This window comes from Chiroxiphia lanceolata, chromosome 3, assembly GCF_009829145.1.
Source record: "Chiroxiphia lanceolata isolate bChiLan1 chromosome 3, bChiLan1.pri, whole genome shotgun sequence".
Taxonomy (NCBI): Eukaryota; Metazoa; Chordata; class Aves; order Passeriformes; family Pipridae; genus Chiroxiphia; species Chiroxiphia lanceolata.
Genome location: NC_045639.1, coordinates 16,433,631 through 16,448,965, shown reverse-complemented (window position 1 = coordinate 16,448,965; position 15,335 = coordinate 16,433,631). Strand labels below are relative to the sequence as shown.

The window sequence follows — 15,335 nt, the reverse complement described above, 5'->3', positions numbered from 1 at the left end:
TGGATGGCTGCATGAAAGCATCTGTCAAGGAATACGCCTGCCTAGGCTGCTTTTCCCCACGTCAGCAGTGCTTATGGGAGCACGATGTGTCCGCCAGCCTGGAGCAGTGATGTTGTGTTGCATCCTCTCCTGACAGTGAAACTTCTTAGAGGGGTTTGATCACCATGAAGCCATTTCAGAAAACTGACAGCATTTGCTAATGCTGAGCTCACACAAGCATGCAAGTCATGAGTCACGTTGTGAGCTGGTCTCATTTTTATGCAGCATGGCAAATCAACTGGGGAGAAGAAATGCCAGGAATGCCAGGGCCTGTTTAAGGAAGAACTGCTGTATTATTTTCTTACTCAGATTTTTTTCCTTTTATCTCTTTGTTTTCTTAGGTGTGTGATCACTTGCCTATTTCAGGCTGATTGCTCTTTCAAAACAGAGCCTTACCCAGCTGGAGTGTACCAAGGGTTACTCATGGGGGATGCTCAGGCCATTCCTTTCTGAGCACTTCGATATCCCAGGCCAATAGCAGATGCAACTGGGAGAATGGTTCACATTTCTGTGTGCAAAGCCAAGCTCTCAAATGTTTCCCCCTTCACTGCCCAAGCAAGACTCTCAAGGAATGCAAAGAAAATTTTCCTTGAATCAAAAATGTCAGCCAGGCCTGTGGGATTTTCCAGACAGAGATTAAGCTCTTTTTCTATATCTTCCTCACCAGAGTGATGAAAAGCAGCCAGGCTGACTTACATTAGACCTGAGTGGAAACACAAAAGGCTTACGGTATGAAACACTCCCAGACCCAGTGCTGAGCTGAAGTATAGACCCTGCTCCACTTTTCTTGGAGACCTGTGTGTCCCTGCCCTACTGTCCTCCAGGAAACTGTGTGATTTTGCAGCCAGGCTCAGAGCCTCAACTCTGAAAGGTATTGGTAGCATTAGAGCCTGTTGATGACAGGCAACAAAACATCAGTGCTCAATAGAAATAGTTTTCAGCTATAGAAAAGGTAGGCAAGCAAGGGTCTTCAAGGGGCAGGAACACACTGCTGGCAAAGGCTGGGTACTCACACTGGTATTTGCATTTTATTTCCTCCAGGAACTTCAGAGAAATCCTCATTTGATCATGGATGGAGTCAGCAGATTTGATATCATGCAAGGAGAAATAGGTATGGTTATATTCTTGTTTTGGAAAAGATAGGCACAAAACAATAACCCATGATTGCTTTGCTCTGTTCTGAGTGCTTGGTGGGAAGACATGGACAATGGTAGCTACAGTAAACAATTAGTGTAGGTCAATCCAGACTCACACAAGTCCACTCACAATTTATTGCAGCTATTTAAAAGGAGCTCAAATGCAGCAGCTCAAATCCTCGTTCCTTATATATAGCACCTGCCTTCTATTTATACAAGGACAAGTGTAAAAAGGGAGGACCAACTGAGATCAGGCAGATGCTTCAAGTACAAGGGTCAAACACAGTTAAGTGTAAGTAGTTAAATAGGCACAGCTCCAACATGTGTAGGACTGAATTTTCTTTCCATCCTAACATCTTCATTTGACTGTCAGTGTTTTCTTTCCCATCAATATTTCTGGTCATCTTCTCTGATACTTACCCAGTATCAGAGTACGTATCTGCAGCCTGTATCAGTTCCATTTTTAACTCCTGGTCCATAACCATATTTATCTTTGGCAGCATCTCTGTTCCCTTATAGAAGGGTGTTTCTCACCCCACTGAGAAGTTTGTAGGCTTCCTAAACAAGATGTTCTAGACTATGAGTCTCAACCTGACTGCAAAAGATAGGAGGACATGAGAGCAGAAAAGTATGGCTGGGTGGCATCAGGGTTCCCAGTGGACATTGTTGGTGAATACTGGGTAGTGGTTCTGCACTTTGAAGGAGGAAAAGGAGAGAGAAGAAATTGGTTTCTTTTAAAAAACTGATTCTTAGATGTCTCAGATGTTGCAGACCGCTCTTTCTAAAGAGTTAGCTGTGATCCACAGCAGTGAGTAACTGACTAAATGCACTGGATTCTTCCCTCCCCTGAGGTGACTGCTGGATGCTGGCTGCCCTGGGCTCCCTGACGCTACGAAAACAATTTTTGGAAAATGTTTTACCAAAGGACCAAGGATTCCAGGACGATTATGCTGGGATTTTTCATTTCCGGGTATGTATTCTCTGCGCTGTTGATACCACTTGAGCTTGGATGGTTGGATTATATAGGGGTCCAAACTGCAGTCCCACATCTCGACATCCTTGAATGCTTTGGCTCTTCAGTGCTGACTCCTAGTTCAGAATTTTGCAGAAACTCCCAAGTTTTCTAACAATTCCTGTGCTCCAGGTGGAGAAATTACACTTCAGGGAATTTGATGCCCTTTTCTGAAAGTTATGACTCCAGAGGTACAGGTGCCAGCTGTTCAGATAGATTTGTGTACATATATGTTTTAGATGGAATTCTGGTGTCTGCTTTGATTTGGACAGTCTGTTATGGCTGTCAGCTCACCTGCACTATCTATTTGGACTCATTTTCTGTTTCCCCACTCACCTTGCCCTTTTAGCTTGTTGAAATGGCTTGAAATTACAGATCCTTAGAGACAGATCAGAGGAACAGGCTTTTGATATTTTGAAAAGAGAATTGTTTCAGAGAGAGGAACAAGGCTTTTTAGTAAATCGCACTTTCAACCAACTCCCAAAATTCTCTGAATCTCCCAGGAGGTTGACTGGGATAGCAACTGGCAGGCCCTGCCTGCTTGCATCTGAGTCAAACAAATATATTCTGGGATTAGAAGAGCTTGCAGTACCATTATGCTCCAGAAGCTAAACTGGATGTAGAGAGTCAATATATACTCAGACATTCATCATCCCCCTTTTTTCACAAGTCTGTTTTGTTATATGCCATTCAGTACCAAGCAAAGAGCTCTGGCAGTGAGACTTCTTTGACCTCCTGGAGCTCTTGAGGAGCAGCACCAGGAGGATTACTTTGTGGACAGTCTAAATTTTGCTCTGTTCCTTTGCTCCTCAGAATACCAGATGTTTCTATCTTGGCCCACTTCCAGCATACAGAGCTACACTGTATGAGATAAACCAGCTGAAGGGACACTACTCTGCTTAAAACAAATTAAAAGGATGCAAACTAGATTGTCTTTCATGGGAGCTTTGAAAAGATTAGTTAGGCGCAATCCTTAAATCTTAAGCAGTATAAATACCTCACAGTATTTGAAAATGTTTTCCCTGTCATCTCATCTGCAAATCAATGCAACTGTTTTTGGCTTTCCTTGAGCAATAAACCCATGAGAAAGCTACTCTGAATGGAAATGCTTCTCTGCAATGCCTTTCAATTATTCCATCAAAGATATTTTACTGCCATCCACAGGCTAAGCCACCAGCCCTCAGTTCAGTGAAGAATCCCAAACAAGGCATATCATATGCTAATATAAAAATTCCAGCTTATAACTTTTTTTCACCTTTTTGGATCTGGACCATGTTGTCTCCCAGGAATACAAAGGGCTGCTCCAGTATTCCTATGCAGCACTGGCTGTTGAGTTGCAAGAGTCAAGGGTGTTAAGCACTTCATCACCTCTAGTTAAGATGGGTGATGTTGTTATCTAGGGAATGATTACAGTGATGCTATTTCCTCAGGAACTAAGTTAGTCCTGTGTTTGTATAGGAATCACTTTCTCTGTCACAGAAGCTCTGATGCCTGTGAGGCAGTGTGCCACTCTTTATGACAGTGAGCAGCAGCAGCAGCTCAGCCTGGGAAAAAACCAGAAATATCCTCCAAGGACAACAGGGGATTATGGCACAGTGCATCAACTCACAACCAAAGGGATCTGCCCTGAGTGTTAATGTCTCTGCTCTCAGGAAGAAACTGATGAAACCCCTAAAGACCGTAAGGGGTCAAGACCGCAGTTTCAGGAATCATCCAAAAGGTGCCTTTTAACACCACACAAAAGAGAGTGGTTGACAGGCATAGGATTTTCTCCTTGCTCAATTCCAGAACTGGATTTCTCTAAGATCCCTGTCAAGTAAGAGAAAAAAAGAGGCAAAATGACCACACAGCATTCCCCCTTTGACCAGCAGAACCCTAAATGTGTTGCTGTCATCTTACAACTGTTCGCTTCTTTTTCTTCCTATTAAGCACAGGAAAATAAAGTCCTGATTTAAAAGGCTCACCACAAATGTGGAAGTGAAGAACTTCCCTCTTTGCATCCTGCCTAAATAGTGATTCTTGCTTTTGTTTACTACCATAATAACAGCTGCAGTACTCAAATCCCGAAGGTATAAAGAAATCTCATGAAGCTGGAATCAAGCCAAAAATCGAAGGCATTTAACCTCTTTGAAGGCATATGGAGAAGAATGGCTTCTTCTGTACCTCTCTTGCACTCCCAGAGTATCTTAGAGCTTTCCATGAGGTTTCTCATTCCCGCTGTGGCTTTTCCTGTCCTTGTGAGCTCAGATGAGACCACGATCTGAAAGTCTGTGACAATCAGAACAAAGCAGTTCTCTTCATCCAGCTGAAGAAAAATACAGTGTTGCGTTCAGAGGGCCTCCAAGCTTGAGCTCCTTGCCAAAGATGGCCAAAGAACTTGGCTTTTGGAAAAATGTCACTCAGTGGGTTTGGACTGCGGTAATCCCCACAGCCAGTTCTGTGTGTTCTCCTTGTTTACCTGTTGTGTTTGCACATGAAGCACTGTGGGGAGGTGTGGCTGGATGTCACACCTTTTCTCCATACAGACCTGCTTCCACATGTTGACTGGTGACAGAAGAGTATGTTAGGTGACTGAAAAGACACCTCCTTTTGGACAGTCCTTTCACCTCTCTCTATTTTGGGCAGAGGACAGCCAGTCAAAGGCCTTTCCTTAAACCCCATCCTGCCAAAATCAAGCAGAAGCCTCAAATCACTCATGGAGCTCAAGTTCCAAAAGCCCAACCCTGCCACCTCCTGCTGCCACTAATGTAGGAAGTGAGAGGCCTGGGTGAGGCAGAACGAAAGTAAGATCAAACCTGCTTTCAGCTTAGCAGACTGTAAGCTGCTTTGCTGCTGGGCAGATCTGGTCTTGTGCTTTTCTAACAGAACAGCTCATTTCTGGGTTTTTCATTGACCGAAGCTGTTGAAATAAAATCATGCTAGACTAAATCTATTGCTGGCATACTTCCACTGGAGTCCTTAGCATTACTGCAAATAAGAGCTTGGCCTCTTATGATTGCGAATCATGCTAAGCTACATTAATCTGCTAATGACTCTGGAAATGGCTCCTTTAGTTCATCCCCAGAGATCTCTTTTCCTATCTTCTCCCTTGAAAGGTTTCATCAGCTGGATCAGCTGGAGAAACACCTGCTCTGTCCACATGTTGGAGAGACCGCCTGTGCCCTTCTCATCCATCAAGGAGATGGATAACACCTCAAAACAGTCTTTAGTCACTACACTGTCTGTGTCCATGACAGCACGTCAGAGTCTTAATTGAAACACAGAGGAAAGAAAATCTAGAGGCTGGATCTTGACAGAGGCTCTCTGGCCAAAAGCTGTGCTGCGGGGGAAAATCCAAGTGCAGCTGAAGAGTGAGGCTCATGGAACCATCTGCATGATCATTCTTTATCATCTTGAATGCTTCTATCTCACAAGAATATTAGCATATTCCCCATGTTGAATCTTTTCTCCCACTGATTGCAGGACTATTTATATTCCCAAATGACTTGCCCCGCCACTGGGAAATCCAGCCAACTGGTAGCTTGTTTAACAATGTGGACTCTTAGCCTGAAGCAGTTCAAGAGAGAACTTGCACATATCCACGCTTTAGATTAATTCCTGTATTAGTTCAGGAGACTGTTGCTTGGCATGAACATTAGCTTCTAAAAGAGGCTCATTCTTTTCTCTCTCCTTTTTTTTTTTTTTTAATTTTATTTATTTTATTTTATTATTTTATTTATTTCCAGTTCTGGCAATATGGAGACTGGGTGGATGTAGTGATAGATGACCGACTGCCAGTCATAAATGGAAGATACCTGTTTGTGCACCCTCGAACTTCAAATGAATTCTGGCCATCCTTGCTGGAAAAAGCATATGCCAAGTAAATATATCCGGTCTATTCTTCCACCCAGTGCTGAATGCTTTCTGTGGGTGGTTTCACCCTCTGCCTTATGCAAATCACACAGGGAAGAGTTCAGGCCGACAGCTGTGTATGTTGTGTTGTGCTCATGCAAAGATCCATGGCTGCCTGCAAATATAGAGCCAACAAAACCTGGAGATGTTAATCTTGAGTTAGACATAAATGTACCAAGTTCAACTCTGGGACATTCATGCCTGAGAAGTAGAACAAACAGGGCAATGGCTAGTGACACAAAAGGGGCTGGGATCTCCTACTTACTTTAAGAAAACTTTTTTGCCTCTGTTTTTCTTTCCATATTGTTCTCTGTTTAAAACTGCAGACTCTAAGCAGGGATTATCTCTGTTTATAGTCACTAATCAGAGATCATGTGGATATTTGGGGCAGGCAGTGAGAAGAAGCATGAGTGAAGAACATGCCCAGGCACAACACATGCACTCTTGTGAGTCTCTGGTCAGCTCTCACTCCACACCTCTTAGCTAAGGTCCCCAGAGTACTTCAGGGTAAATAATGCTCAATGAAGAGACAATAATTTTAAAAAGTCCTCTGGGGAGTGAAGGGATCAGAGTACAGTCCCTTAGTATTTGCCCATTGGCCATTATTAAACATGCTGAAGAAAAATTCCTGTGCTAGGGCTAATATGATGGGATGGAACTTGGTACCTGAAGCTGGTGTAACATTTGCAATGAAATAAAAAGGATCTGAAGAAAACAGATAATAATTTTGGCAGATATGGTCAGGAATAAGCAAATGTTAAAGAAGCATCAGACAGACTCAGGAATAGGATGCATTTTGCCCTGAGATATCTCAGAAAAGTTGACTCAGGCTTTAGTATCAATTTGCCACATAAGATTTTAATTACAATGCATACCAAACCTCTATTAAATTAAAGTTGCAAGCAATGCTGTTTATGAGATTCCCATTTGAGAAGTTATTCCCCAGTGCCCAAGACAAATTCTTTTCATCAGTGTAGGACAAGGACAACTCTTCAAAATACAATTAGCTGCAGACTTCATTTGATTACATTCATTAAATACAGTATGTATGGTGGGGTTTAACAGCTTGCTCTACCTGCTCTAAGTACGGCATGTTCCAGCTTATTTGCTGTCTCAATAAAAACCACGCGATAAAATCAACAAGGACTGTGTTGGCAGTATTAAATTATTATCCTATTATTGCTCTCTAGCAGAGTGAACTGGGAGCAGTGCTGAAAACTTGTTTCTGTCTTGCCTTGGGAGCATGGGCAAATACCTTCACCTCTCTCTTTTTTCTATTTCTCTTTAGCAAAAGGGATACTGGACAATTTTGTGAAGAGTCATGACAAAAATACGGTGTAGAAACTAACAGTTCAGCTCCATTTGATCTGAAACATCCATTTGAACTAGTCGCCCTTGGCCTCCTGTTCAGAAACTGGATGTTTCAAGATGAGATGCAGCTCATCTCCCTAAAATGGCTGTGTTGGCATGAGATGCACCTTATTATTTTCCACTGTCTGTAAATGACTCCAGACAGCTGCCTCAGATGTGGATGAATACCTAGGAAAAGCTCCCCCTTTGTCTCATTCACTCCACAGGGTGTGTGTTGTATCTGGTCATGTGTTTCGATCACATTTCCTTTCATTACCTGGCCACAGTGTCTACAAACCCAGGATCCCCACCTGCTGACCACCTCGATGTACATATCTATTTTGGAAGAGAGCACTGTACATTGTTTATAAAACACACTGTAAGGACTAATCACCTTTTATTTTCCTTCTTTTTTTTTCTTTTTCTCCAGGCTGCGGGGCTCCTACCAAAACTTGAATGGAGGCTACCTTTCTGATGCTTTAGTAGACTTCACAGGTGGAATTCAAGTGCAGTTTTCATTGAAGGATCCAACTCCTGATCTGGAGGAGATACTGAAAGCAGCTGACAAATCTCGGTGTCTCATGGGGTGTAGCACCCCAGGCCAGGTGAGTCACAGGGCCAGTAACATGCCTCTCTTGGTTTACTGTGTTTGCTCTTTTAAGTTGTAGAGGAAGTCTATAATCACTCCACGAAATAGTTACAGTTTATAGATGCCTGAAGGCATCTTGGCAGCAGAAAGTAGATAAGGTTATTCGGTCAGGAATGTAAAGGCATTTTGGCAGATGTAGATGGATTGGTCTGTCAGAGAGGGAGCTGTGGCTTCTCTCCTGGCTAATTCCACTGCAACAGAGGGGTGTCCTCTTGCAGCAGGACTGATTTTGGCCTCACAGGTTTGTGATCAATTCTAGCAAGGCCAAAATGCACTTTTCTTCTGTGAGAGGATGCCATTATCACATTTGCAGGTCACTGGTGTTAATTTTGGGAAGGTACAAAAGGCTTTGTGATGCTCAGTGAGTATCTTGATAAAATGTCTCCAAGGCTTCCCTCACAGTATGTAAGAGAAGACTGCAAAGTGTATGGCATTGCTTCTGTAGTGCCTGCTTCACCAGGACATGAAGCTTGGCTGTTACAAACAAGCCAAGGACTAGCACCTGAGCTCAGGTAGCTTATGATGGGCTCTGAGTGGCAGAGAAGTTCTGCAGACCCCCAATCCTGACTGCTAGTCACCCAGTGCAGCTCATTCTGCAGTTGCCACAGCTCTGGACCATTGAAGGACTTGCAAATAAGTGAAGACCCATAGTTTTGTTAAATTTACTGGCTTGCTTATGTCTGAGAACAACAGTCACATTCCTCTGGAGTGAGTATCTCAGTACCTGAGATACTGCTGTAGTCAAAACTAGGTTTTTTTAGTGCTGTTCTGGAGCTATGGCTGTACCTTCACAGTGTGGCAGAGAGCTAAAAGCTGTGCTTTCTCCCTTCTGCAGGCAAAGAGGAACATAGAGCTGAGGAATGGGATTGTACAGGGTCATGCCTACACTATCACAGGAGCTGTGAAGGTAAGATCAGGGACTTGTTCCTACCTGGAGATCTTGTACTGATGATCCACTACAGGGCAGTTGCACTGCTGTTCCATTCAGAGAATTTTAATTAGCGTCACACTTAGGAGGGATTGTTGAAAGCACATAGTTCAAATTCCAAGAGGTGGAAGGATTCTGGCACAACAAGAAGAGGGAGGGTATTCAAATTTATAATTTTTTGTAATGAAAAAATGCAACTTATATTCAGTTTTGTTTTGGGACACTTCAGCAGCAAATAAAGCATTTCTGGAGATTTTCATTCCATGCTGACTCTTAAAAAATTTGCTTTTCTGTTTCAAATGGAAATAGAACACTGGATGAAATTGTGGGATTTGCCACATGATGCAAATCTACATTTGTTCAACTCAGTCACAAGCTGCCAAAAATCACTGTGTGAAAAGTAAATTGCTGGTTCAAGAACAGCATTTCTGCATCTTTTAAAACTGTTCTACTCATGTAGAACTGTTCCTGGCTGGATATTAATACTGATGATCTGAAAACAGAACAAATTTATCGCATGGATCAAAAGAAATGAAGGATTTTTTGCAACCAGAAGTTAGAACTTGGCTTACCCCAGTAAGCTGTAGTGCACACAGGGAGAGTTAACAGTGAGCAAGGCCAAGAAGGAAACGAAACAATAGCTGTGCTGTCAAGCAAGGTAGCTACAAAACATTTGAGTCTCAGCACCTAAAGTACTTTGAAAAGGGATATTATATATATTATATAATTATATATTATTATATATATTCTCTTAGCTGTTTTCTCCCTTCTCTCTCTCTCTGATGGTTTCCTGTAAGAGCTTGGCTTTGGTTCATATCCACTCATGCCATGGCATGCTTGGGGCCATCATCATAGCATGCTGCTTCTTGGAGGACACTTACTTGGAGTCAAGAGGCTACAAATTGGCTCCAGAGAAGGCCCCAGCTGGGGCATGGGCCTCTCTCCAGGTCAGGGGCAGAAAGATCCCCAATTCTATTGGAGAAGAAGGAGACTGTTCCAGCCTCCTACTGCTCATGGCATGTGCAGAGAGGAGAAACAGTCTTTGCCCCACATTATAGAAGTGCCAAGGCATCCAGGGGGCTGTCCCGTGGGGAAATGTTTAGAGGCTGGGCCTTAGCCTGGGAAGAGTCTGCCATGGCATTTGTTTCCAACACTGCCTGTGTGTATAAGGAGAGACAGAAACAAAAGGTTTGTTTCGCTTTTCCACTTCCACCGTTTTGGCTTTATTGGCAAAAGTGAGTTGCTTCTGACTTAAATCAGTGGCAGCAAGAGGACAAAAGCGCCAGAAACCTCAGCTGTTGGAAACCACAGTACTGTAGATATAGAGCCACAGATTCTGTTTATCATCTCTCAGTACTGACTGTTGGCTTTCACTCCAGGCAGTCTGGTGACCTCGTTCCTCAAAGTCTCTGCCTCTGCTGACTCACAGGATCAGATGTGCAGAATTAGGCACTGGAATTTCCCAAGGCTGTTGAATTCATGTGGTGTGGCAGGAATGCTGCTGATTCTCTCTGTGTCAGCTATTCATTATCCTCAGGAAAGCAAAATGGGTGCAGTTTTCTCTCACTCATCATTCCTTTGCAATGTAGCGAAAGGCCCTGCTTTTTAGCTTCAGTCAAATGAGATCAGAGGTTAAACCAGGTCTCTAAGGTATAGAGGAAGATCCATTTTATTACCAATCTCTTCACTGAATATCACGATTGTGAAAAGCTGTGATTGAATTTGGTTTTTTTTTTCCTCTTTACAGATCCGCTACCAGAACAGCTGGAAACATATCATCAGGATTTGGAATCCGTGGGGCCATGGGGAGTGGAAGGGGCCCTGGAGTGATGAGTATGGTCTTAAAGCTTTAATATCATAGAGAATCAATCTTTTATAGGCTTATTGTAAAGAACCTCTGCCTTGTACCCATTTTAACAAAACAGATATTTCCAAATCAATAAATTATAAGTGTTATTTCCATCTGCAAAGCAACTGCCCACGGAAATCCAATCCAGGGGAAACTAATGCAGCCTCACTAGGCTCAGGTATCCCTTCTTGTCTGGGTGTACATTTTACTCAGTGCATGATTCCAGATAAGTCTTGGATGAAAGGGTTGTAAATTCCTGGGGTTAGCTCTGACCATGTCCCTAGGAGCTGACTGGCTGCATCTATTGAATTCCCCTGCAGCAATCATGCATCCAACTTCCTCCTTTTTCTTCCCCTGCCCTGAGCCTAAATCTAGGAAGAGGGTGGTTAGATAAATCCATGGAGTATGGCAGTATTGAACACAGAGGGATAAAAAGGGTCCTTGGTTATTGCAAAGGCAAAGATCCAGCGAATGGCTTGAACTGACCTTTAAGATCCCAGATGCAGCTTTGGGGATGCAAAGACCACTTTGCTGCTGTGTGTATAATCTACCATCTCTTTTGTAAAGAAAGGAATTATATAGAGGAAGACTGCAACGGTGTTTTGTAAATAAATAGATGTTAGTTTTCCTGTTGGAATAGCATCAGTGTTTTCATGATTAGAGAGATGTTCTTGCCTCACTCTTAGGTTATCCCACCTCTCCTTGTTGCTAGGATCACTCACAACTTCCCTGCTGAGAAAAGTCAGGCTAGCATGATGCATCTGGATGGGGTGGTGGGTTGTGCAGACATGTTTAAGGCTGGGATAATATCTATCTGCTCAGGCAGCATCCTCCCATTTTTTGGAAGAGTGAATACAATCCTCGCTGTAATTGACATGTCAGTAGCGCGTTCACAGGTAAGCAGCATAAATCAATAAATTATTGATTCACGCTCTGTTTAGTTATCTTAAACTCTGCAGAAAGTACAATTATCACTTAATTATAAACATGCAGGTTGGAAACAACACATTTGACTGGCTAATGTGCTCTCAACATGTGACTGAAATATCAGCGCTTCAGAGTGCTATGCCTTGGTACCCCACTAACCTCTCCACCATGGGGCTTAGAGGGTAGAGGCAGGATTCCCCATCCCAGGGTGGGCAACTCAGACAGGCACAGCAAAGGTGCAGAGCTCTGTTTACTGGCCTTGGCTATGAAGGTATCAAGCATAGTCCTGTTCTCAGTGTGCAGTTTGTTCACCCTCTCTGATCCCTCATGACTGGACAGGCTGGTTAGAGACATAGGCTGGCCAGAGAGATGAAAAATTGTGCCTCACATCTTCTTGTTGATTTGTTCCTTTCTGCAGGTCTCCTCAGTGGGATTATGTTGAGCCTAAATACAGAGAAGCCCTCCTCAGAGATAAGGATGATGGAGAATTCTGGTATTTTCCTATTTATCCTTTGTCTACCAGGTTTTCTGTTTGTCTTCACTATGAAAAAAAAAATCATTTTGGCAGTACTCTGCTCTTAGTGATGGCTCAAGACACCCTGTGTTAGCTGTGTGCAAACAGCAAATTGGAGGTTGTCCTGAACCCGGGGTTTCAGAAGAAACAAGACCTGAAAAAATGGAGCTGGCAAATCTTAAGTAACAAGCTTGTGAAAAAAATGAAAAGTGACAGAAGTAAAAACCCATCCCCCTGAGACCTGTCACACTGCCATTTCCCATAAAGTACCTGGCTTGAACCTTGGACTGACAGATGCTTGAAGGGGACAGGTGGCTAAGCAGGTCATAGAGCTTGTGTGCTTGGCTGCTCTGCAGGTGTTCGTGGTTTTTCACTGCCTCCGATTACTCTCAGATACAGTTTAGCCATGTATGAGCCATCCTTCAGAAAAACTGTTATTATTCAGAAAGTGCACACTTGCCCTGTGAGGCTCTGAGGAAATCAGGGCAACAGCAAGTTGGTCTGAAATAGACACTTGAGGCTTAAGCAAAGGATGAATGTGGGACAGGACACTGTGGAGGGAAAAAGCAAGGGGCAGAGACGCACTGGAGATTTCTGGGCTCCACCTAGGGACTCCTGAACATGCCCTGTGATTTACCTGAGGCATTAGGGGCAGCTAGGGCAGTCCAAAGGCACTGAGAGCTGACCTCTTCTGCAAGGTATCAGCCAGTGCAGCTACAGTCACCTGCAATGTTCTCAGTAATCCCTCTCTAGAGACATGGATTGTGAATGAGAATACCTAACTAGTGTCATCACAGAACAGGTCAGGTTGGAAGGGACCACAGTGAGTCATCTGGTCCAACCTCCCTGCCCCAGTAGGGTCATCCCAGAGCACATGGCACAGAATTGTGTCCAGACAGTTCTTGAATATCTTCAGTGAGGGAGACGCTACACCCTCTCTGGTCGATCTATTCCAGTGCTCGGTCACCCACATAGTAAAGAAGTTCTCCCTCATATTCAGGTGGAACTTTCTGTGCATCAGTTTCTACCTGTTGCCTCTTGTCCTACTGCTTGGCACCACTGAGCAGAGCCTGGCTCTATCCTCTTGGCACCTTTGCTTCAGATACTTGTAGGCATTGATAAGGTCCCCTCTCAGTTCTCTCTTCTCAAGGCTGAACAGGCCCAGCTCCCTCAGCCTTTCCCCATAAAGGAGTTGCTCCAGTCCCTTAATCATCTTTGGTGCCCTCCACTGGACCCACTCCAGGAGCTCCATGTCTCTCTTGTACTGAGGAGCCCAGAACTGGACACAGCACTTCAGATGTGCCTCACCAGGGTTGAGTAGAGAGGCAGGATCACCTCCCTTGACCTGCTGGCAATGCTTTTCCATCTTAAACTGCTTTTCCTCCTTCTCTGCAGGATGTCCTGTGAACACTTCCAAGAGCAGTTTTCATGGCTATATATATGTAACAACACCCCAACGTTTCTGGACTTTGGAGATCAGCATTGCACAACATGGTCTCTGGAAAGGCACATCAGCCTGTGGAGTCCAGACCCCACCACAAGAAGGAACTACTATTCCTCAGGTAACGAACACTCACTGCAGCCACCCAGTCCTTTCCACTGATACCTATGGTGAAACATTCACTCTGAGCACCAAACTGCAGAAATATTGATTGCCAGTTGTTAATGCCTGCCATTTCCCATTACAGCACTTACCAGCTAAACAGGCAGACACAAAGCAACAGCACTGGCTGCTGAGTTAGAACGGGAAACTTGTGATTTAGGAACCCTGGACTCTTTAAATCAAAATGAGCTTGTATATCTTCTTGCAGCCAGGTGCAGTAGGTGTTACTGGGGACCTTATCAGAAAGTCTGGTTTGGCAAATATGTGGTTGATTTTACAGAGCAAGAAATACTCTGAAATTAAATGGATATGAAATGAAAAAATTATGCTACAAAGCTCTATTTTTAAGGTTAAAAGGTCTTTGAGTAGATAATATCCATTGGTTTTACTGCCTGTGCAAGGACTCTTCTGGCATTGCAAGCTCCAGTCATAAGAAGTAATTTTTTTTTTTACATTTTTATCTTAATTTATCTCGTTTATTGTACAGCTGCATCACTATTTGGGCTCTGTCTTTTTAATCTAAGATGGTAGCATGTGATCAGCGAAGTGGCTTCTTTTTTTCTGCAATGCTGATCCCTGACTTAGCAGCAAATGGGTTTTGGCTTACAGGCTTCAGACTCTTCCTCATAGCCAGATCACCATGTCTCAAGGTGGGAAAACAAAGCAATGCCTGTGCTGCTGCACACCATGGTGACTGAGTGAAGAGATGCAGGGCCTGAACTGAGAGTGTGTGGGCAAAGGCAGTTTCCTTGGAGCTGTGTTTTCCACCAGCACTCTAGTAAAGTTCCTGTCCAAGCACAATCATGCTAATTTGCAGCTTTCAAGGCCACCCAAAGCAGGTATCTTAGAAGTTCAGGCTGGCTTAAAGTCTAGACTGCTTTAAGCAGATGCTGCCACTCAGTCCTTTTTCCCCAGTTTTGGCATTTCACTTTTTTTATGAGGTGTGTTTCCTGTTAACCAAAACCTTGGCCAAAAAGAAGCCTTTTTCCTCTCCTGCTCAACATTCTGTCTGTCCACCACAAACACTAACATAAAGGAAGGAGAGGATAGCCTTGCACCATTTTGTTCTTTTCTATGTGCTTATGATCTCCAAGCCACATTCCTTTTTAACTCAACCACTGGGTCAAGGCATCTGATTAAGAGTCACTGCTTTTCTGCCACAGGATGGTGTGCCATGTAGGTGAAGCAGATGTTAGGAGTGTTGAGAAATCTGCATGAATTTCATGACTTTGCCAGAGATTTCTAGAATGATTAATGTGCAATTAGTTTAACTCCAGCTGCCTCAGCTTCTAGAGCTAATGTGTAGACTACATTGCTCTGTTGTATTGAAGGGATCTGGGAGCAGTAACTACTTATTGCTTTGTTTCCATGTAAGTAAGGTCTTACGCAATAGGCTACTACTGGGACATCTCTGTGCCTACTATTAATCTATTAACA

At 43.5% G+C, this 15,335-nt stretch overlaps 1 protein-coding gene across 4 annotated transcripts in view; it reads left to right on the top strand.

The window, feature by feature from the left end:
• Positions 1-15,335, top strand: part of LOC116784250 (calpain-13-like) — a 49,971-nt gene that overhangs the window by 14,084 nt on the left and 20,552 nt on the right. For all 4 annotated transcript variants that reach the window (XR_004356006.1, XM_032682653.1, XM_032682652.1 and 1 more), the window contains 8 exons: positions 1,081-1,150; positions 2,027-2,145; positions 5,913-6,046; positions 7,859-8,033; positions 8,913-8,984; positions 10,753-10,838; positions 12,200-12,274; positions 13,691-13,857. Coding sequence is in view for 3 of the 4 variants with exons in the window: in XM_032682653.1 (XP_032538544.1) it covers positions 1,081-1,150; positions 2,027-2,145; positions 5,913-6,046; positions 7,859-8,033; positions 8,913-8,984; positions 10,753-10,838; positions 12,200-12,274; positions 13,691-13,857 (898 nt within the window). In the remaining variant the exon portion in view is untranslated. The remainder of the gene's footprint in view (positions 1-1,080; positions 1,151-2,026; positions 2,146-5,912; positions 6,047-7,858; positions 8,034-8,912; positions 8,985-10,752; positions 10,839-12,199; positions 12,275-13,690; positions 13,858-15,335) is intronic.